The sequence below is a fragment of the Nicotiana tomentosiformis genome, chromosome 2 (assembly GCF_000390325.3).
Source record: "Nicotiana tomentosiformis chromosome 2, ASM39032v3, whole genome shotgun sequence".
NCBI lineage: Eukaryota > Viridiplantae > Streptophyta > Magnoliopsida > Solanales > Solanaceae > Nicotiana > Nicotiana tomentosiformis.
The window spans coordinates 148,119,782-148,143,358 of NC_090813.1; the positions used below are offsets into that span (position 1 = coordinate 148,119,782).

The window sequence follows — 23,577 nt, forward strand, 5'->3', positions numbered from 1 at the left end:
ATGTGGGATTTTCTTATCTTTTAAGAGATACATGCATGGATGTGTTGTCTTGACGGATGGTGCAGAAATTTAAAGCGGCCAATACCACTGGTTTAAAATTCTAGTTTTTAAAGTTATTTAACTTTAAATCAAAATTTTCATATTAAATTTTTTTCAAAACAAATATAAAGTTTAGATCAATAAAATTATTAGGGTTCGACTGAACTTATAACTTAAACTCTAGCTTCGCTGTGTTTCTATATGGTGGCAGACGCACGCATCTTTAGGCCGCAATTGATATTCATGTCTGATTATAGTCTCTTTTTGGTAGTATCTATTTGTTTGGAAGCTCCAATTTAAATTCTCATTATTGACTTTGGAGACATTAAAGTAATAGTATCACTTTCTCTAATCCTCCCAGATGGTTACACCATGCTTTCATGTCAGCTTTCTGTATAAACCAGTTCTTTTATTCAGAAATATCCCCAACCTTTGGACGTCTTTCTTTCATATATAAAACCTCTCTAACATTTTGACAAAAAACTCCAAATCTTTTTTTTGGGGCCAAGAGTTCACTCACAAGAGGAGAAGGCATGGGTCAGTCATTTCAAGATAAGGGGCCAAATGAACCTTTGCTAGAATCCGAACCGCCAACGTTGGCGGCGGAGCAAATAAGCCCTGAACTTGAAGAAATCCTGTCCGACACAAGCTTGTCACATCTTCAGCGGTTTGGACGGGCCTCGGTCATAGAGCTGAGAAATCTCTTCCGTCTAGCAGCTCCGGCAATCATTGTTTACTTGCTTAACAATACCACTTCCATGTCTACTCAGATCTTCTGTGGCCATCTTGGCAATCTTGAACTTGCTGCTGCTTCCCTTGGTAATAGTGGCATTCAACTTTTGGCCTATGGCGTCATGGTAATTTTGTTAATTCACCTCACAAAGATTAATGATCTCTATACTGCTCTTTTACTTTGTATACTTACAATGAACAATATTGGAACAGCTAGGAATGGGAAGTGCAGTTGAAACTTTATGTGGGCAAGCATATGGAGCTCACAAGTATGAAATGCTTGGGATATATCTCCAAAGATCAACCATTCTTCTTATGCTTACCGGAATACCACTTACAGTGGCCTACTTATTCTCTAAGCCAATCTTGATTTTACTAGGACAATCCAAGAAATTAGCATCTGCAGCAGCACTATTTGTCTATGGTCTAATTCCCCAAATTTTTGCTTATGCTGCCAATTTTCCAATCCAAAAATTCTTGCAAGCTCAAAGCATTGTCAATCCTAGTGCATATATAGCAGCTGTGACATTAGTTTTTCACCTTTTCTTAACATGGCTTGTGCTTTATGTATTTGATTGGGGATTGTTTGGAGGAGCTTTGGTTTTGAGTATTTCATGGTGGATAGTTGTGATTGCGCAATTTGTATATATTTTGTGGACTGATCGATGTAAGAAAACATGGAATGGATTTAGCCTGCAAGCATTTTTTGGAATGTGGGATTTCTTCAAATTGTCTCTTGCTTCAGCCGTGATGTTGTGTCTCGAGACTTGGTACTTTCAAATTTTAATTTTAATTGCTGGTTTGCTTCCAAATCCTGAGGTAGCATTGGACTCTCTAGCTGTTTGGTAAAACCGTCTACTTCCAAATTCAATAATTGTGCTCATATTTTTATTTTGTTTTCTTATACTTTCTTTCTTTAATGGTATATTTTTTTATGCAGTACGACAATTCTAGGGTGGGTATTCATGATTTCTCTTGGCTTCAATGCAGCAGCAAGGTTAGTCACCGTTTGATCAATTATCTTAAAAAAGATATATCATGCCCATTTTTTGGGTTAATTATCTCCTGTATATAACACTTTCCAAGAAAGTGCTAGTAATACTTTGTATAATACTAATTTTATACAAATCACACATTTTATGCATCAGTACTTAATTGATTTGATTTCGAATTTTTTCAACTTCTTATATAAAATAAATATAAATTACCCTAAATACTTGGTCTGATTATAGCATATATCTAAATTTATCTATATCTATATTATATTAAAAGTGGAAAGCCCTTAAATCAAAAATTAAATTACGAAAATACCCTTTTAAATAATGTAAATACTTTACATATATAAAATGACACAAAATACTAAATTTACTTGAAAAGATATGATCTTTCATATTAGTATCTAATGTTCAAACTGATTTCTAACTAACAGGTGCCTATTTTTCCTTTTTTTTTTTCCAATCGTATTGCCTTTTCAAAAAAGAATATAAAACGTAAGGTTGCCTTTCAAAAGTAGAACATAGTATATCTTCAAAAGCCTTACAAGCACCATTTTATTTATACTCAAAACATCCAACGTCTCTCTGCCAATATAAAACATAAAGTAACAATCATTATTCCCAAATGTTTTTCTCTGATGTATTTAATCATTAGAGTTTCACCGTCAGCTATATATTCTTCTTTCTTTTCCTTTGCGAGACAAATTCTGTAAGTTCTAATATAATTCTTTAGTTTATGTACAACGTTATCTTATTTTATATATATATATATAAACATGCTCAAGTTCCATAGATATTAAACAACCTATAAAAGAGTGTTTATAGGATAAACTTGGATAATGAACTAATACTTCTAATATCAAAAGAAAAGAGAGGAGACTCAGTCAAATATAATCTGAAAATAAAATATTAATAAATAAGATATTTCTAATAAATTATTTGTTAATTAACCTAACAAAGTTTTCCATTAAATATTAAATTTTCAACCTAATCAGTTTTATTTCATACAATTATTTTTATGAATATATTAGCAATATGAGCTTATGTTTCGCTTATTCAATCACTTTGTCACATTCATGGATTATGTTATTTGGCTTAAATTAATTATTTGTTTGCGAAGTTTGTTATTTTTCGGGACAAACTTCCAAAGCATAGTGTCTTTTGGCTTGAGCTTCGATTTTGGAATTGTTATCTTTTTCTTAGAGATTTAAGATTTCATCCAATATAAATTTGTCTTGTGATCTTCCAACAGAGTACTTGGATTATTCGGTCGCATAATTGGTAATATTTCTACAATTTATAAATTGAAATTTTTTCAATATAAATGACTAACATAATAATAATTTTTTCGTTCAAGAAGTAAAAATATTTAACATTATTTTTAATTTCAAACAAGAATGGTAATTATAATAGATTTATTATTCATACAAACTTATATTTTATTCGTTCATCTATAGTTATTTATTTAAAATTTTGTTTCTACAATATGGTACTATTTACATTGTCAAAATTAATATAATTTAACAAGTCGAGAAACTAATTTCTTAAAAACAGACATAACATTGATTCGATTAGCCCGATTTCATCAGTTCAGTCGATTTTAAAAGTTCTTTTAACACCCCTACAGGCTATAACCTGTTAATTACAAGAGTAGATGCTTTTCTGTTTACCTTTTCTATTTTATCTGAGAATTTATTAATTAGAAAATAGAAAATAAAAATAACTCTGGGCGTGATTATTAAAACAGCTCTTAATTTTAGAAGATAAGGTGAAATCGAGAGAATATGAATTCATTGGATACTTTAATTCCATAGAAAAATCTCCTACATATAATATGAGACAGAACATATTTAAGGACACCAATAGACCACGACCACACGTGTATCTTGAAAGGAATAAGACCAAGAAAGTGATAGCAAGACCAATAATTCGAAATCGGCCAAAATCAGAAATGACTGCTCCACTACGCATGGAATCACTTCACTCCAAAAATAGAAATGCAACTCAAGCAAGTTGATCTTTGCATAAATATCTCAGCAAAATCATCATCATGACATTTCGAGAAGAAGTTCTGATAACAGTAATTTGATAAGGATTTTACATAGTATATACTTTCTTAATGTAAATTAATTTTCACAACAAGTATAAATAATTATATTTTTAAATTTAAAAATAATGCTTCTATTTTTTTTAAGAAATAATTATATTTTTAAATTTAAAAATAATGCTTCTATTAACTTGTTAATGCTTCTATTTTTTTTAGTTTGTTCCAAAATAAATAATTATATTTTTAAATTTAAAAATAATGTAACTTAAACTTCTCATTTTATTATTAATATCAAACTTTTATAGTCTCACAAATAATATGACATATTTAAGACCACAAATTTCAAAAGTCTTATAATCATACAGATCACATGTTTAAAATCATATATGACATGCTTAGAAATGTAGGAAGTGGTTTTTATTAGAACCTGTATCATTAAGATTTACCTGTAATTATTGTACAAATATCCTGATTACATGAATATATTTTTTGCAATGTCAGTGTACAAAACTTAAATTCATTTTAAAATGGCAGTGTGAGAGTGAGCAATGAGCTAGGAGCTGGACATCCAAAATCAGCAGCATTTTCTGTTGTGGTGGTGACATTGAGTTCCTTTGTCATTTCTGTAATCTTTGCAATTCTGGTGTTATTACTGCGGCATGTGATGAGCTATGCCTTCACGAGCGGAGAAACCATAGCAGAAGCAGCCTCTGATCTTGCTCCGCTCTTGGCTCTATCTCTCATACTCAATGGTATTCAACCTGTTTTATCTGGTAAGTTTCCCATTAACGTTCTGTTGATATTCTCTTTAATTATTTTACTTTCTCTTGAGTTCTAATTTTTAAACTTTCTAAGGGGTAAAGTTGAATGATTTTTAATCTTGTCTATTATATCAAGAACTGGACAAATCTCATCGGTGATCTTTTGTAAGCACGTAATTTTTGACCCGTACATCAGAATTATTTTCAATAGTTTTAGTATTTTTAGAATATTTATTGAAGTTTATTTCTATAGGATTTTACTTTATTATTAATTTTAATTCTAGTTTTAAAGAACAAAAATTAAAAAATACAAAAAAATAGTTTCATATAGTTTGTCTTAATTAATTAAAATTAATTTTACATTTAATAGTATATATTAAAATTATTAAGTTTCTTAATTTATGGACCTTTAGAATTAAAGAGTCCAAAATTTGGGCCCAAATTCGGATGGGCCATTCCTCTTAGCCCAAAATCCTCATAACCTAAAAAATCCAAAAAAACCCTAAAATAAAAGAGGCTCCTCTCTCATTCTCACAGGAGGAGGGCACGAAAGAAAACAGAGAGAGCTAAGAAAGATTGCAGCAACTGTTGCGCATAGATGGTAGTGATGCAGCTCTCGCTACAGCATCCCGGTCAACGCCATCCTTAGCTCTTCCACCTGTAGCTCATCTTTGTTAACATCATTAAACCAGATCCAAAGTCCTCGATAAGAACACCCCAAACAGTCATTAAAACCATACACGAAAATAGCCATTGCCGAGGTCGGTTGCGGTGGTATTCCGTTCCGATCGAGTCGAGTTCGCGGTTTGGAGGTTTTTCCGGTCGCGGTCCAGATCGTTTTTCTTTTCAAGTTCCGTTATCAATTTTTGGATTTTGATTCCATCTCACAGCTGCTTTGTTAGAGATTTGATTTGGATATTCTTCTTAAATACAAAGGTCCGATTCTTTCCTATCTTTTGGGTATTAAATTCTTGAATTCTCTTATTTTAATTAGTTCCATGTTTACGGTAGTTAGGCGTGAGTTTTTGTTTTATCCTATTACTGTTCAATTCATGGATACTAAGATTTTCATTTGGATAATAAGTTTGTGCTTGTATGACTGAAGTAACTGATTCATGAGTTCAATTTTAATTTGATAATTTAGTTCTTTAGTTGGTTGGTTTCCATTTTAAGGAGTAAAATCGTTTTAGATTAAACTTTTGAATTCTTTTAAGTAATGACGTGATACTGGTCTAATTTAGTCTTGAAAACTAACATGTTATGTTTTTATTGATAAAACTGGAATCTTGCTCATAAGTGGGGTAATAGATTTATTAGCTTTTGTTGATGAGCCAATATGAATTTTGTTTGGATCTGATTAAGATAAGCATAAGAATAATGATACGTATACTGCTTTCATTATATTGTCTTTATTTTTGTTTAATTTGTCAACCTCTCACAATAATTTCCATAATTCATGACCTCACAAGCAATCTCAAAGTAGTTTAAGAAAATAACTCACGAACACGCGCTAGTTGCTTTAGGCGCGACTAATAAGCATCGTGATTATGGATACGGTTCCCGTGGCATGGTCGCGATACGTAAATTCCAATTCGGGTGTACATTTCATGTGACCCGATCATAACTTCGAAAAAATAAAATTAACATGTTGTAAATCGCGGGTGCGTTTCACGTGGCGCGGTTTGCAATGTGTACAAAAACAAACGAGTGCGCGACATCGCGACTTATTCAAATAAATTTCATAAGTACTAAAAGCGGTTTTAAAGGTAAAACGCACAATAGGTTTTTAAACAATGTAATGAATCAGATAATTAAGCCAAGTAGTAATTGTTAAGCGACCGTGCTAAAACCACGGAACTCGGAAGTGCCTCATACCTTCTTCCGGATTAACAGAATTCCTTACCCGGTCTTCTGTGTTCGCGGACCATAAATAACAGTCAATTTCCTCGATTTGGAATTTAAAAATAAACCAGTGACTTGGGACACCATAAATTATTCCAAGGGGCGACTCTGAATGAATAAATAATCCCATTTCGATTAATGTCACTTTAATTGGAAAAACTCCCTATTCTCATATCCCCTCGGGAAAAAGGAGGTGTGACAGCTCTGGCGACTCTGCTGAGGATCGAACCCAGAATCTCTGGTTCAGGGTTCAGAATTCGAGCTTAGAATAGCTGTTATACTTGGTTTTTGTCTATTATCTGATTTTTACGTGTTTAAACCTAATGTACTAAATGTCGTTTTTTACCGCTTTGATATTATGTGAACTTTATATAAACTATTACGAAACTCTCCTTTTCTCTGAGTCTTCTAAATCTTCTGGGGATCGTGCGCTTCGCGTGACTTCTTTTCTGCTAGAATCATATCCTAATTTTAGAACGAGGTTCGGACAAGTTTTAAAGCCGGTGAAGCTTCTGTATTCCCGGTACGCTGTCTCCCCTCCCTCCCTCCCGACTCGAGTTGTCTGCTCGGGTAAGCCAGGTCTAGAACAATACACCCTGGATTTAAACTTAGAATAACACAGCCTCATGCCGGATCCTTAGTAGGTACGTTTGGTTGCATCACGTGCATTTGACTTAGGGGACTCAACACAGGGATTGGGTCCGTCTAGGATAGGTGTACCCAAAATTAAAGGACCATCATGATGCATTCTTTACGTGCTACTTGTGCATTAATTTGCTTGGTTTGTATGTTGACCGGCTTCTTGAGTTAGAAAAAAAAATCAAAAAAACAATAGAAGAGAAAAACCAAAGAGTGAGGTAGGATAGAAAAACGCCTGGTTTTGGCAATCCCGGTATTCAAAAAAACAAACCTCGTTACTCTGTCAAAATTTCAAGAATAAAGAGAGAAAAGCATTTCAAAACAAATCATATTTGTCTGTGCATCAAAATTGACCGAACTACGCGGGTTTGATTCTTATTGGATGTGAGATACGTAGGCAACCCTCATCGGGTCCGGACCCATTTTTGCAAATATAACCAAATAATGCGTCATTTTGTCATTAGGGGATGCCATTTTCTGTCCAAATGGCCAGAAATGTCCCGACGGGATGCCGAAAGGCTTGTTTTGCAAGAATATCCACCTATGACTCTTTTTCTAATTTTGACCACTTAGCAAGCACAGTTTTAAAATCTTCATTTCTGAAGGGCTGAAGGGTCGTATTTGCAAAGGTGGCCTTGAGTTGTTTGAGTTTTATTTTGCAAAAATAATCTTTCTTTTGGGGTGGTCAAAAATAAAAAATAAAAAAAATCAAAAATCACTTGTTTTTAACCAGTCACCTTAAATAAAAATATGCAGGATGAGCACTGTTGAAAATATACCTTTTCGAGTCAAAGACGAGATTCCATTAGGACTCAACATGTGGTGGAACGACCTGGGGGAGGTCGCCAAGCGTTCTGTGATAAAGGCTTTAGGTGGGCTCACTGGTCTTCTGGAGATTAAACCAAGAGTTGATATAATCGAAGCTTTGATACCGTTTTGGGACCCGACACACAACGTTTTTCACTTCTCTAATTTCGAGTTGACCCTTACACAAGAGGAGATAACAGGTTATGCTAGTTTCGAAGGGAAGCTAAGGCATCAATATCCAGTAGCACCAAGAACTGTAACCCCTCATAAGTTTTTGGACCTCTTGAGAATTAGCCGGCAGGCTAAAGATGAAAATTTAGCCGGAGGATTCTGCACATTCCATTTCTTATACAGCCGGTATAGTGACCCCCATAGATTTGAGGCTCCGGACTCTGGTTTGAATCATCAGGGAAATAAAGACAAATGGGAAGCACGCATGGGTTTGGCCTTTGTGGTGGCATTTTTAGGCACTCTGATATGCCCAAAGAGTGGCAGACATAGAATTGGGGCTCGTAGGAGTGGCCGACTTTATGGTCAAAAAGGCCAATGACACTATCATACCGATGATTCTCGCATAAATTTACCGAGATTTAACCGCTTGTCGAGCCGGGACAAAAGTTTTTTGAGGGTTGCAACTTGCTTTTACAAATGTGGTTGGTAGAACATCTTTGTCATCGCCCAGGTTACATGAACTACGGTCTGATCAGACTCAATTGCATCGAAGAATATGAAAACCGAGTAAACGGTCATGAGTTTCCAGAAGGTACTGAGGCATGGTTCGCGTATTTGGGTTCTTTAAACGCAAATCAAATTGAGTGGACTTTCGGTTGGCTCCTGGTCGACGAAGTTATTTACATGTCCGCCGGAGTGTGCTTTCTTTTATTAATGGGTCTTCAGAGTATTCAGCCATATGCCCCGCATCGGGTCTTACGCCAATTGGGCAGATGCCAGACAATCCCCTATGACGAAGATTTGAGTCCACAGGTTATTGAACTATGCCCAAAAGCTACATTCCCAGAAAAAAGGTTCGCCAGATTTGGCACCAATGTAGGTTCCTGGAGCCACAGACTCAAGTACGGGATTTGTCCACGGGTGAAGTAGGATCTAACTACGCCACATGGTATGGTAAAAGAAGTCGGGTCGATCAAGAGCCAGAACAGCCCGCCAAAAGGCCCCATGTCCAATGGAAGAAGATGAGATGGTCGAGTACTTTCTTCAAGCCCTAGAGCCTACTTTGGCCATTTGATCTCAGCCATAGGTAAGTCCTTCAACGATGTGGTAAAGATGGGAGGAATGGTGGAAGAGGGACTCAAGTCAAGCAAGATCATGAGCTACTCCACCATAAAAGCAACCACACAGGCAATTCAAAGTGGCACCGGAAGCCTGTTAGGCAAAAAGAAGAAAGATGATGTCGCTATGTTTGTCTCTGGATCATGGCGTGGCCCAAGGGGTTCGCCTCACCAGTACACCCAACCTCGACCCCAACCTCAAGCCTATACCCAAGCTCCATATAATCCATCCCAACATTATTTCCCACCACAAGACCCTCAATATTCAGTCAGACCACCCCAATACCATGTTCAACACGCACAGTCATATGCGCAACCCCCTCCTTACCCGCAATGGCGTGCTCCTACTCCATAAAATCCTTATCCACCCCCACAACCATACCGAAACCTTACTGGTCCAAGCTTTCGACCAAGGCCGGATTATAGAAAAGAGAGGCAACAGCGGAAAGAAACCTTCACCCCTCTTAGAGAGTCATATACCAGTTTGTTTCAAAGGTTGAGGCAGTTGGACGTTTTGAGGCCGATTGAGCAAAAGACACCAAATCCACCTCCAAGGAACCTTGATTATTCCCTCAGATGTGCATATTGTTCTGATGCCCCAGGGCACGACACAGAGAAGTGTTGGCATTTGAAGAGGGTGATCCAAGAGCTTATTGATACAAATCAAATTGTGGTCTAGAGCCCGGAGGCGCCAAACATCAACCAAAATCCTTTGTCGGCCCATGCAGAGACATATATGATTGAGATAGTTCATAAGGATGGGGAGCCCAAGAATTCTTCCAAGTCTGTCATGATGATCCGGGCTAGCGAAAGTAATCCAGTTAAAGCTCCAGATTCTACAAAAGCAATGCCCTTGACAGTTGAAGGGGTGTCGGAGAAGCTAAGCACGCTCAACGTGAAGCCATCTGTATTGGTTGTAAAAGGGCCTCTGATTGATGTTGAAGCGAACCAAGAAAAGCAAAAAGTGGTCGTGCCAGGGGTCCCGGGCAAGCTTGTCATAATCGTGGAAGGGGCTCGTATTACCCCCGTTATTATTAAGCCAGTGACCCAGTTACCAATGGTTGACACAAAGGCCGTCCCGTGGAATTACAAACATGTGATAGTAACATATAAAGGGAAAGAAGTAGAGAAAGAAGTCAATGAAACCGGAGGACTGACTCGTTCTGGGAGATGTTTTACCCCAGAGGAACTGAGGAAAGCCAAGCCATTCAAGAATGGCCACATCCCAGTAGAAGCCAGTCACCGAAGAAGAGGCTGAAGAGTTCCTGAGAAAGATGAAAATGCAAGACTATTCCATTGTAGAGCAGTTAAGGAAAACACCAGCTCAGATCTCTCTTTTGTCTTTGCTGATACATTCAGATGAACACCGCAAAGCCCTGATGAAGATTTTGAATGAGGCCCATGTTCCTGATAAGATCACGGTGAACCACTTGGAAAATATTGCTAACAAGATTTTCGAAGCAAACAGGATCACTTTCTTAGATGATGAACTTCCTATGGAGGGTACAGAACACAATCGAGCTCTTTATCTCACAGTGAAGTGCGAGGATTCTACTGTCTCAAGGTTACTGGTTGATAACGGTTCTAGTGCAAATATTTGCCCTCTGTCCACTTTGCAAAAGTTGAAGATCGGCACTGAAAGGATCCACATGAACAATGTATGTGTTCGAGGCTTTGATGGAGGAGGGAAAGATTCTGTCGGTGATATAATGCTCGAATTGTCAATAGGGCCAGTTGAGTTCACTATGGAGTTCTAAGTGCTAGATGTGGCTGTCTCCTACAACTTGTTGTTGGGCAGGCCCTGGATACATGCTGCCAAGGCAATCCCGTCTTCTCTGCATCAAATGGTAAAGTTCTAATGGGATAGGCAGGAAATAGTTGTGCACGGTGATGAGAACTTATCTGCTTACAATGACACAACTGTTCCATTTATTGAAGTTGAAGATGATAAAGGGCCTTGGGTTTACCAAACGTTCGAAACAGTGTCTGTCGAGAAGATTCCTGAGGGAGAATGCATTCCAAGTCCGAAGCTACTCTCCGCGTCCGTCATGGTAGCAAATGAAATGTTGAAGAATGGTTTTGTGCCGGCCAAAGGTCTGGGTTCGTCTCTGCAGGGTATTGCGCATCCGGTGTGTCCACGTGAAAGTTTTGGTACATTTGGTTTGGGATTCACACTCATAGGGAAGGACGTGAAAAAAGGCTAAAAATTTGAAAAGAAAGGCATGGTCACTACCTAAGCCTGTTCCACATATCTCCAAGTCTTTTGTCAAGCCAGGGGTCGCAAAACGCCCACTATCAGCGGTCCCAAAACCTATGGTCGACTTTGATGAAGAGCTGATCAAGAGGTTCCAGAGTCTGTTTGATGAGGTTAATATGGTGAAAATCGGGGAAGGTTCCAGTAATGCCGATGTGCAGCTTGTTGGGCCAAATATGAAGCTTAGCAATTGGAAAGCTACTCTTCTCCCCACCCGGAAGGAGGTTTGGTAGTTTGCTTTGTTTTCCTTTCTGTTATCTAGGTTATTCTAGGGTTGTAATCCAGATTTTTATTTTTTGCTTATTTTGATGTACAAACCCTTCTATCCTTTTATTTCAATGAAATATAATTTTCCGTTTTCCATTATTCCTGATAGCATTTCATTTTTTGTTTTTCTTCTGTACAGTTCTTTTTATGCTGGTTTCAATGACATGATATGCATGGGGAATTTTCAGCCAAATCTTAAAAGCCAATCTAATTCTGAAATAATAATCCAAGAAGTAGAGTGTGATGATGAAACAGAATATGATGAAGAAGCAGCATTTGAGGAAATCAATAGAGAACTAAAACACTTTGAAGGAAAACCCAAGCCTAATTTGATAGAAACTGAAGCAATCAATTTAGGAGATCAAGATAATACCAGGGAAACCAAGATAAGTGTGCATCTGGAACCACAAATCAAGGAAGAAATAATCAAAGCACTGTTCCAATATAAAGATGTCTTTCCATGGTCGTATGACGACATGCCGGGTTTGAGCACTGATTTGGTAGTTCATAAATTGCCAACTGATCCGGCATTCACTCCTGTCAAGCAAAAATTAAGAGAGTTCAAGACTGATATGAGTGTGAAGATCAAAGAATAAATCACAAAGCACCTTGATGCAAAGGTCATTCGGGTCACTCGATATCCCACTTGGTTAGCTAATGTGGTGCAAGTACCAAAGAAGGATGGTTAGACTGGGGTATGTGTTGATTATCGTGATCTCAACAAGGCAAGTCCAAAGGATAACTTCCCATTACCGAACATCCATATTCTGATTGACAATTGTGCCAAGCACGAGATCGAGTCTTTTGTAGATTGCTATGCGGGATATCACCAGATCCTGATTGATGAGGAAGATGCAGAAAAGACAGAATTCATCATGCCATGGGGGACATATTGCTACCGGGTTATACCATTTGGTTTGAAGAATGCTGGGGCAACTTACATGAGGGCAATGACTACCATATTTCATGACATGATACACAAGGAAATTGAGCTTTAGGTAGATGATGTGATCATAAAGGCAAAGAAGAAGTCCGACCATGTTGGAGACTTGAGAAAGTTTTTCCAAAGGCTCCGCAGGTCTAACCTCAAGCTTAATCCGGCAAAATGTGCATTTGGTGTCCCATCTGGGAAACTGTTGGGATTCATAGTCAGTCGAAGCGGTATTGAGTTGGACCAGTCAAAGATCAAAGTCATCCAAGAATTACCACCGCTAAAGAACAAAACCGAGGTGATGAGCCTTCTCGGAAGGTTAAACTACATCAGCAGGTTTATTGCTCAACTCACCACAACTTGTGATCCCATCTTTAAGTTGCTGAAGAAGAATGTTGCAGTTAAGTGGACTAATGAGTGTCAGGAAGCATTTGATAAGATCAATAGTTACCTGTCAAACCCACATGTGTTGGTCCCGCCGGAACCTGGGAGACCTTTAATTCTCTATTTGACGGTCTTGGATAATTCTTTTAGTTGTGTGTTGGGTCAACACGACATCACGGGCGAGAAAGAGCAAGCCATTTATTATCTCAGCAAGAAGTTCACTCCTTATGAGGTTAAGTATACTCTTCTTGAAAGGACATGTTGCGCCCTGACTTGGGTGGCACAAAAGTTGAAGCATTATCTGTCATCCTACACTACTTACCTCATTTCTCGCATGGATCCTCTAAAGTATATCTTTCAGAAGCCTATGCCCACAGGAAGACTGGCAAAGTGGCAGATTTTACTCACAGAGTTCGACATCATCTTTGTGACTCGGACCTCGATGAAAGCCCAAGCCCTGGCCGATCACTTGGCCGAGAATCCGGTGGATGAAGAATATGAGCCACTAAAGACTTATTTTCCTGATGAAGAAGTGATGTATGTTGACGAGGCTGATCATGATGAAAAGCCAGGTTGGAAACTCTTCTTTGATGGAGCTGCTAATATGAAAGGTGTCAGAATAGGGGTTGTACTCATTTCTGAAACAAGGTATCACTACCCCGTAACAACTCAGCTTCAATTTTATTGCACTAGCAACATGGCTGAATACGAAGCATGCATTATGGGTTTGAGGCTAGCTATAGACATGGGAGTTCAGGAAATACTGGTTTTAGGAGATTCAGATTTGTTGGTTCACCAGATTCAGGGAAAATAGGAGACTCGGGATTTGAAGCTCATACCGTATCGAAATGTCTGCATGATCTTTGTCAATGATTCAGGTCAGTAAAATTCAAGCATATTCCCAGGATTCATAATGAGATAGCCGACGCCTTGGCTACTCTGGCGTCAATGTTACACCATCCAGATAAGACTTACGTCGACCCTCTGCATATCCAAGTCTATGATCAGCACGCTTATTGTAATGTGGTTGAAGAGGAAATTGATGGTGAACCTTGGTTCCACGATGTCAAGGAATACATCAAGTCAGGGGTATATCCGGTACCTGCCACAAGTAATCAAAAGAGAACCATTCGACGTCTGGCTAGTGGATTTTTCTTAAGTGGGGGAATCTTGTACAAGAGGACTCCAGATCTAGGATTACTAAGGTGCATAGACGCTAAACAAGCTTCGACTATCATGGCCGAAGTTCATTCCGGAGTTTGCGGGCAACATATGAGTGGGTATGTCTTGGCAAAGAAAATTCTTCGAGCAGGTTATTATTGGCTCACCATGGAACGAGATTGCATCAGCTTTGTTTGCAAATGTCATCAATGCCAGGTGTACGGGGATTTAATTCATTCCCCGCCATCTGAGTTGCACACAATGTCTGCACCTTGTCCCTTTGTTGCTTGGGGCATGGATGTCATTGGACCAATTGAGCCGGCAGCGTCAAACGGGCATAGGTTTATTCTGGTGGCCATTGATTACTTTACCAAGTGGGTCAAAGCTGTAACTTTCAAGTCCGTGACTAAGAAGGCGGTGGTAGACTTTGTTCATTCGAATATCATTTGCCGGTTCGGAATTCCCAAGATAATCATCACAGACAATGCTGCTAACCTCAATAGTCATTTGATGAAAGAGGTATGCCAACAGTTCAAGATTATGCATCGAAACTCCACTCCGTATCGTCCTAAGGCAAACGGAGCTGTTGAGGCTGCTAACAAGAACATAAAGAAGATACTTCGTAAGATGGTGCAAGGTTCCAGGCAATGGCATGAAAAGTTACCTTTTGCTTTACTGGGTTATCGCACTACTGTTCGCACCTCGGTAGGTGAGACTCCTTATTTGCTGGTATATGGAACTGAGGCAGTTATACCTGCGAAAGTTGAGATTCCATCCCTTCGGATCGTGGCTAAATTTGAAATTGATGATGATGAGTGGGTCAAAACTCGGCTAGAGCAGTTGAGTTTGATTGATGAAAAATGATTGGCAGCAGTATGCCATGGTCAATTGTATAAGAAGAGAATGGCAAGAGCATACAACAAGAAGGTGCGTCCCTGGAAATTTGAAGTGGGCTAGTTGGTATTGAAACGCATCCTTCCACATCAGACTGAAGCTAAAGGCAAGTTCGCCCCAAACTGGCAGGGGCCGTTCATTGTGACAAAGGTGTTGCCCAATGGTGCTTTGTATTTAACAGACATAGAAGGTAAATGTGTGGATATGGCTATCAATTCTGATGTAGTCAATAGATATTATGTATAATTTCTTTGCTTATCTTCAATCGTATTTTGTACTAGGCATGTTTAAAGTTGGAATGACGATGACATTTTATTCTGCTATCCCAAACACTTTTATCATTTGTTACCTTTTTTTTAGCATTATTTATTTTCTTTCACACCCCTCTTTTGGAATCAGAAGTAGAGCTGGAAATAGAAAAGAAAAAGAAAAGACAAAAAAAAAAAAGAAAAAGAGAAAAGCAAAAGAAAGAAAAGAGAAAAAGAAAGGAGAAAAAGAAAAGAAAAAGAAAAGCAAAGTAACAAAATCAAAACAACTTTTACTAGTTTGAACTACGTTCGACCTGATTCCTTTTAAGGATATGTAGGCAGCCTTACACGGTTCGGTCCCATCAGAATAAAAATACAAAATTCCCCAGATTCGAAGAAATTGGGGCAGAAGTTTTAGTTTTGTAAAAAGATCTGATTCCAAAAGTTATAATTTTGAACCCCTTCATCTTAAATTATTTTGAGCCTACATGCCACCTTTTCTTTCTAACCCTGTCCAAAACCTACACTACAGTCCAAAGAAAGACCTTCTAATCAACTTTGAGGATGCCAAGTCAAGTGAGATGGAGGTATAATTTACATCATGGGCAGCACCTTTGTTCATGGGCACAAGGAAAAGTTAATAAATGAGTGTCTTATTGGTGAAAACCCTCACGGGCACCATAGGGCGATGGTGAATCGAGAGAAAATTCAAATGAGAGAGTCTTATTGGTGAAAATCCTTACGGGCACTGTAAGGCGACAGTGAGTTAAGAGAGGAACAAATGAGAAAGGCTTGATGGTGAAAACCCCTTGAGGCATTACAAGCCGAATGGGGTTCATGACTTTACAGAGAAATTGAATTATGGAAACCCCGGTTTTGAAGTATGAAGACATGGCATGAACTGAAATGTGATTAGTTGGATGGATTAGGCTGATCAATCCGAAATGCATGTCATGATCATTGGATCCAGTTACTTCATTCAGATAAGTCTCTTTTCCATTTTTCTTCAAATAGTCATCTCTGTTTTTTTCCTTTTTATTCCTAATTCTCGAAGTCACTTCGCTTCGTTTCTTTTGGGTCTATTCTTCTAAGTCTATGTCAAATTAGTCTTTGTTAAGCAAGCAAGAAAGGACTTCAAAGCTCATTACCAACTTTTTATTTGCACCAAGCGAAATTCGGCCAGACACATCACAAGTGACATGATTTAGAATGAGCAATGCGGTGGTAACTGAAGTTCAGGTGGTCAAGTGATTCATGAATTTGTAGGAAATGTAAAGGTTCAACAGTTGTCAGAATGAAAGTACCATACGACAAGTTGAGTGTAAGGGATTCAAGTCATTCAGAGGTTTTGTGGTCGAGGTCCGATCAAAAGGTCAAACAATTCTTTGTAGCCCGAAGAAGCTAATCAAAATGAAGCGGGGTAGTGGCAGAAGCAGACACTTTCAACAAGGATGCCACAAACTAACCACCACATTTTCAAACTGACAAAATTTTCTTTGTTTTAAGCAGGGGCAAAAAATCTTGTTTGCTTTGCCAGGAATCCCCTGTGAGGAAAGCATGTTCTAGATAAGTTCAGTTTTAAGTTTTCAGGACCCTCCTGGATAATGAGAGTTAAGTTCAACTATTCAGGACCCTCCTGGATATTGGGATTTAATTTCAGGTTTTCAGGACCCTCCTGGATAATAGGATCTAGTTTTAAATTTTCAGCACCCTCCTGGATAATGGGATTCAACTAACAATCAATGAATGTTCCTGGTACAAACTGGGGCAGAAAACTCTCTGTTTTGTCTGTGTTGTTGTGATAGCAGATGCCCACTTGGAGAATGAGGGAATTTATTTTAAGTTTTAAGTCAGCATCAGGCGCCCACCTGAAGAACGAGGAAATTCATTTCAAGTGTTAAGTCAACATCAGGCACCCACCTGGAAAATAAGGGAATTCATCTCAAGCGCCCACCTGGAGAATGGGAAATTTATTTCAGTTTTAAGTCAGCAAGCGCCCACCTGGAGAACAAGGGAATTTATTTCTGTTTTAAGTCAGCAGGCGCCCACCTAGAGAACAAGGGAATTTATTTCAGTTTTAAGTCAGCAGGTGCCCACCTGGAGAACGAGGGAATTCATTTCAGTTTTAAGTCAAAATCAGGCGCCCACCTGGAGAATGGGGATTTTATTTCAGTTTTAAGTCAGCATCAGGCGCCCACCTGGAGAACGAGAGAATTCATTTCAGGTTTTAAGTCAGCATCAGGCGCCCACCTGGAGAACGAGGGAATTCATTTCAGGTTTTAAGTCAACATCAGGGGCCCACCTGGAGAACGAGAGAATTCATTTCAAGTTTTAAGTCAGCATCAGGTGCCCACCTAGAGAATAAGGGAATTCATTTCAAATTCAAGTCAGTATCAGGCGCCCACCTGGAAAACGAGGGAATTCATTTCAAGTTTTAAGTCAACATCAAGCGCCCACCTGGAGAACGAGGGAATTTATTTCAGTTTTAAGTCAGCATGTGCCCACCTGGAGAACAAGGAAATTTATTTCAAGTTTTTAAGTCAGCATGCGCACCTGCAGAATGAGGGAATTTATTTCAAGTTTTAAGTCATCAGGCGCCCACCTGGAGAACGAGCGAATTCATTTCAGTGTTAAGTCAATATCAGGCACCTACCTGGAAAACGAGGGAATTCATTTCAGGTTTTAAGTCAGCATCAGGCGCCCACCTGGAGAACGAGGGAATTTATTTTAGGTTTTAAGTCAGCATCAGGCGCCCACCTGAAGAATGAGGGAATTTATTTCAAGTTCAAGTTTGAGAGGCATCAAGAGCCCTCCTGAAGAACAGGGTCAACTTTTAGTTTTCAAGTTCAATTGAAGTCAGCAGGATGCCCACCTGAAGAATGGGGTGAATTTTCAGTTTCATATTGAAGGATCAAGTGGAGATTCAAGGAAGATTCAAGACAAGAAGTAGATAGGATCTTGTATTTTTTTTATTTTTGTTGTAATTTTTTCTTTCAATTCATGATGTAATGGCAGGGACCGCAGACCGAAACCTCGACGGAACCTCACTCAACTCTCTCATCCTCTCCACACACTCCATCACTTCATTCACTTCTGAACAACACGTGACCTGAATCCTTTATAGCCAAGGATATGTAGGCAGCTCAAATACCATGGCTCGGTCACAATCATTTTGAATAAGTGTCGGGTCAGAAATCAATTACGTCGCTTACTTGTTTCTTTGCTCAAAAATACTTTGTGTTTTCAAGTAAAGAGGGGTAGCTGTAAGCACGTAATTTTTGACCCGCAAATCACAATTATCTTTAATAGTCTTAGTATTTTTAGAATATTTATTGAAATTTATTTCTATAGGATTTCACTTTATTATTAATTTTAATTCTAGTTTTAAAGAACAAAAATTAAAAAAATACAAAAAAATAGTTTCATATAGTTTGCCTTAATTAATTGAAATTAATTTTACATTTAATAGTATATATTAAAATTATTAAGTTTCTTAATTTATGGACCTTTAGAATTAAAGAGTCCAAAATTTGTGCCCAAATTCGGATGGCCCATTCCTCTTAGCCCAAATCCTCATAACCTAAAAAATTCAAAAAAACCTTAAAATAAAAGAGGCTCCTCTCTCATTCTCACAGGAGTAGGGCACGAAAGAAAACAGAGAGAGCTAAGAAAGATGGTAGCAACTGTTTCGCATAGATGGTAGTGACGCAGCTCTCGCTACAGCATCCCGGTCAACGCCATCCTTAGCTCTTCCACATGTACCTCATCCTTGTTAACATCATTAAACCAGATGCAAAATCTTCTATAAGAACACCCCAAACAGTCACTAAAACCATACACGAAAATAGCCATTGCCGAGGTCGGTTGCGGTGGTATTCCGTTCCGATCGAGTCGAGTTCACGGTTTGGAGGTTTTTCCGGTCGCGGTCCAGTTCGTTTTTCTTTTCAAGTTCCGTTATCAATTTTTGGATTTTGATTCCATCTCACAGCTGCTTTGTTAGAGATTTGATTTGGATATTCTTCTTAAATACAAAGGTCCGATTCTTTCCTATCTTTTGGGTATTAAATTCTTGAATTCTCTTATTTTAATTAGTTCCATGTTTACGGTAGTTAGGCGTGAGTTTTTATTTTATCCCATTACTGTTCAATTCATGGATACTAAGATTTTCATTTGGATAATAAGTTTGTGCTTGTATGACTGAAGTAACTGATTCATGAGTTCAATTTTAATTTGATAATTTAGTTCTTTAGTTGGTTGGTTTCCATTTTAAGGAGTAAAATCGTTTGGGATTAAACTTTTGAATTCTTTGAAGTAATGACGTGATACGGGTCTAGTTTAGTCTTGAAAACTAACATGTTATGTTTTTATTGATAAAACTGGAATCTTGCTCATAAGTGGGGTAATAGATTTATTAGCTTTTGTTGATGAGCCAATATGAATTTTGTTTGGATCTGATTAAGATAAGCATAAGAATAATGATACGTATACTGCTTTCGTTATATTGTATTTATTTTTGTTTAATTTGTCAACCTCTCACAATAATTTCTATAATTCTTGACCTCACAAGCAATCTCAAAGTAGTTTAAGAAAATAACTCACGAACACACGCTAGTTGCTTTAGGCGCGACTAATAAGTATTGTGATTATGGGTACGGTTCCCGTGGCATGGTCGCGATATGTAAATTCCAATTCGGGTGTGCATTTCATGTGACCCGACCATAACTTTGAATAATAATAAAATTAACATGTTGTAAATCGCGGGTGCATTTCACAAGGCGCGGTTTGCAATGTGTACAAAAACAAACGAGTGCGCTACATCGCGACTTGTTCAAATAAATTTCATAAGTACTAAAAGCAGTTTTAAAGGTAAAATGCACAATAGGTTTTTAAACAATATAATGAATCAGATAATTAAGCCAAGTATTAATTGTTAAGCGACCGTGCTAAAATCACAGAACTCGGGAGTGCCTCACACCTTCTTCCGGGTTAACAGAATTCCTTACCCGGTCTTCTGTATTCGCGGACCATCAATAAAAGTCAATTTCCTCGATTTAGGATTTAAAAATAAACCGGTGACTTGGAACACCATAAATTATTTCAAATGGCGACTCTGAATGAATAAATAATCCCATTTCGATTAATGTCAATTTAATTGGAAAAACTCCCTATTCCCATATCCCCTCGAAAAAAAAGAGGTGTGACATCTTTTGGACGAAATGACAAATTGTAGATATCGTTTACAGAATATGATCGTCACTATACGTTCGGCTGAGAAATTTTGATGGACTGAATCGACAGAAAAGCAAAAAATATACATATTAAAATGTTTTTCACTCTCGGCCTCTAGGGTCACGGGCGAATCTAGACTTATTACACTGGGTCATTTGAACCAAATACTTTAACGTAAAATAAATTTATATGTAAAAGTTTATCAAAATTATACCAAATAATAAATATAAACTTATAAGAATTTTAAAATTATAAGAATTTTAAAAATTGAATCCATATAGTTCAATTCTGAATTTACTTCTGTCTAGGGTAACCTGACATGTTATAGAATATTCGATTGTTGAACGTAGATAGATATTTGCGAATTGTTCTTCACAATATGATACCCTAGGATTCTGATGAACCTAGCCAACTATTTTGTTGTTTAAGAAATCTTCAATATATGCTTTGCATGTTCTTCGAAATGATTTAATATTATTTTTCTAGTTTTATTAGAGCTCGTCAAAAATTATTTTATTGACTAAACTTTTTGAATTCCATTTATTCTATATCCTGAATAATACAACTTTGCAATTAGTAGCTCTTTTTTAACTTCTTAATTGAAGTTCAATATTAGCTTTTTCAGTAGGAATTAATCTTTTGCATTTCTATCTATCTCACCTTTACAAATTATCACCTTAAAAGCCAAGAAATTGGAAAGAGGGGAAAACTCTTAAACCTTCCAAGTGGTAGAGAAGAAGAGAAAGAAGAAAAAATAATAATTCAAGCCTTTGTTTCTAACCTAATGTTTCTGTGAGGAAATGATCTCCTGTGACTATTTATATTTTAAGTAGCGAAAGTAATATTATATATAAAGATATCGTATATTTTATTTATCAATTTTCTATGTTATTTTTTTACCAATCTCCTTTAAAACGGGTTATAATTAAAAGAGCATTTATAATGGATCATAAAACTGATCTCCGCTTTGTTTTTTTCGGAAGAGAAGTTCAATCAGAAGATGCATGTGATTTTTGTTTATGTATACAGATATCTTTAGAAGTTTAATTAATTGATTGGATTATCATGGAGTATTTGTTCTTTAGCGAATGATATGATCACCAACCTAACAATTTGTCGCTCTCATGCATCATCAATTAAAGATCGACATAAATTAATGTATGTTAATTAATTAATATATACATGAATTTTTTTGAAGGGGTTGCTGTTGGGTGTGGATGGCAAACTTTTGTGGCCTACGTTAACGTGGGATGTTACTACGTTGTTGGCATTCCATTGGGTATTGTTCTCGGTTTTAACTTCAAGCTCGAAGCTAAGGTATATTCTCTTTACCAATTCTTTCACAATTTTATATTTTTAAGTTGAAAAAAAAACTTATTAAATTTATTATGTGAATATTATTCCAATCCCCATGACAACTAAAAAAAGACAGAATTAAAACAGTAATTGTTTTTTCTCTTTACGATGGAGTAATATTAAGCATGAGGAAAAATGTAAAATATTATTTTTAATTTGAAATACTTTTTGTTCTTAATTATGACCAACTGATGTTAATTTTGTTTTGCTGAATGGGAAGGGAATATGGTTGGGATTGTTAGGAGGAACAGCTATGCAGACCATCATCTTACTGTGGGTGACTTTTCGAACCAATTGGGAGCAAGAGGTATGTTTTAGAATTTGGTTACTTGTTTTATTTTTGAAAGAAAAAGAAAAACGTTTGCTTGAGCAGTCTTTTGAGGGAAAGAAAAAAGTTATCTTTTTTTGAAGATTTCCTAACTCAGTTTTTCAAATATTTTCAAAAATGATTTTTTTTTGGGAGCTTTTGAAAGATTTGAAAAAACTGAATTTGCAAAAATGGGTCAAACAAACACTTCTTCCCTTAAAATTAATTTCGAAAAACTACTTTCTAAAACCTAGTGTTCAAAAATACTCTACTAGTAATTTTCGATCATGCAATATAATTAAAATCTGACCCTTGATCAACCGTGGCAAGTTAAATTACCTATGTATATTATAAGCATAATCAAATGTTCCAATAGCACTTTAGCTTTCGATGATTTAGTAGAAATTTAGTTGTTCGCCTGATAATATAATGATTCTTCTATAAATTACGTACAAAGCCTTTTTAATTCACTTGTATTTTTTTTGGCTAAATATTGTTTAGGTTAATGTTCGAGCTAGTGGAAGTGTTTTCCTGTAATTATATAGCCAACGCCCAACATGTTTGACGATGAATATGTTGTTTGTTCACTTTGACTGGCTAATTAAGCTCTGTTTTCTACTTGTGTTTTACAGGTGGAAAAAGCAAAGAGCCGATTAAATATGTGGCAAGACCAGAGTAAAAAGCCATTGTTGAATGATTGAGAAGCAACAGCCGGAAAATTAGCTAATTCAATTGGACCAATGACAATACGTCATCCCATATTTCACTGTCTTAATTTTCGTACTTTTCATCTCTAGGCACATTAACCGTTGGAAAATTGTTAAAGAAAATGGGGTATGGGTATATTTTAGCCATTCCACATGCTTCATTTTTTTAGCAACAGAGAGGGGTCTTATAAGATTGGGAAAAAAAAAAGGGAGGGGATCTTAGATGCGGAAATTGCAAAGTTAAGAACAGATTATCCACAAAGTTAAAGTGTGTAGAATTTTGGGGGGGGGGGGGGGGGAGGGGGGGTTATAATATGTATTATTAAATGATAGTTTTGCAAAGTTAAGATGCAGATTATCATTTTCTGTTTTTGAAAAATACCGAACCTAAAAAACTTTTTCGAAAAAAAAAAACAAAGTTCTCAAAAAGACTTTGCATTTGCAACCTAAGAAGGCATTTAATCTGTACATGAACTTATTTGATTCATGGAGATATTAGTGAACGAAAGATTGGGAAGAACTTTTTTAACATCAAATCATATTAGCACCAAAAGATACAAAATTGAGACCTTTTGGAATTTAAACATAATCAAATGATAAATTGCACCAAATTCACGCTACCAGCAGT

General features: G+C 37.1%; 1 protein-coding gene across 5 annotated transcripts; it reads left to right on the forward strand.

Moving 5' to 3' along the window:
• Positions 1 to 263: 263 nt before the first annotated feature.
• LOC104110681 (protein DETOXIFICATION 40-like) lies at positions 264 to 23,096 on the forward strand. Of its 5 annotated transcripts, XM_070196232.1 has the most exons (7): positions 272 to 896; positions 985 to 1,616; positions 1,712 to 1,768; positions 4,348 to 4,586; positions 21,778 to 21,896; positions 22,156 to 22,242; positions 22,875 to 23,096. In XM_070196232.1, exons 1-7 carry the CDS (start codon positions 573 to 575, stop codon positions 22,941 to 22,943), a joined length of 1,527 nt encoding a protein of 508 aa, XP_070052333.1. In that variant the 5' UTR covers positions 272 to 572; the 3' UTR covers positions 22,944 to 23,096. The 5 variants fall into 5 exon arrangements, 3 of the variants coding, with proteins under 3 accessions (XP_070052334.1, XP_009618511.1, XP_070052333.1); XR_011414316.1 differs by lacking the exons at positions 21,778 to 21,896; positions 22,156 to 22,242; positions 22,875 to 23,096 and adding exons at positions 5,112 to 5,510; positions 11,872 to 18,567 and having other exon boundaries at positions 265 to 896; XR_011414317.1 differs by lacking the exons at positions 21,778 to 21,896; positions 22,156 to 22,242; positions 22,875 to 23,096 and adding exons at positions 5,112 to 5,510; positions 7,872 to 11,831 and having other exon boundaries at positions 265 to 896.
• The last annotated feature ends 481 nt before the right edge of the window (positions 23,097 to 23,577 follow it).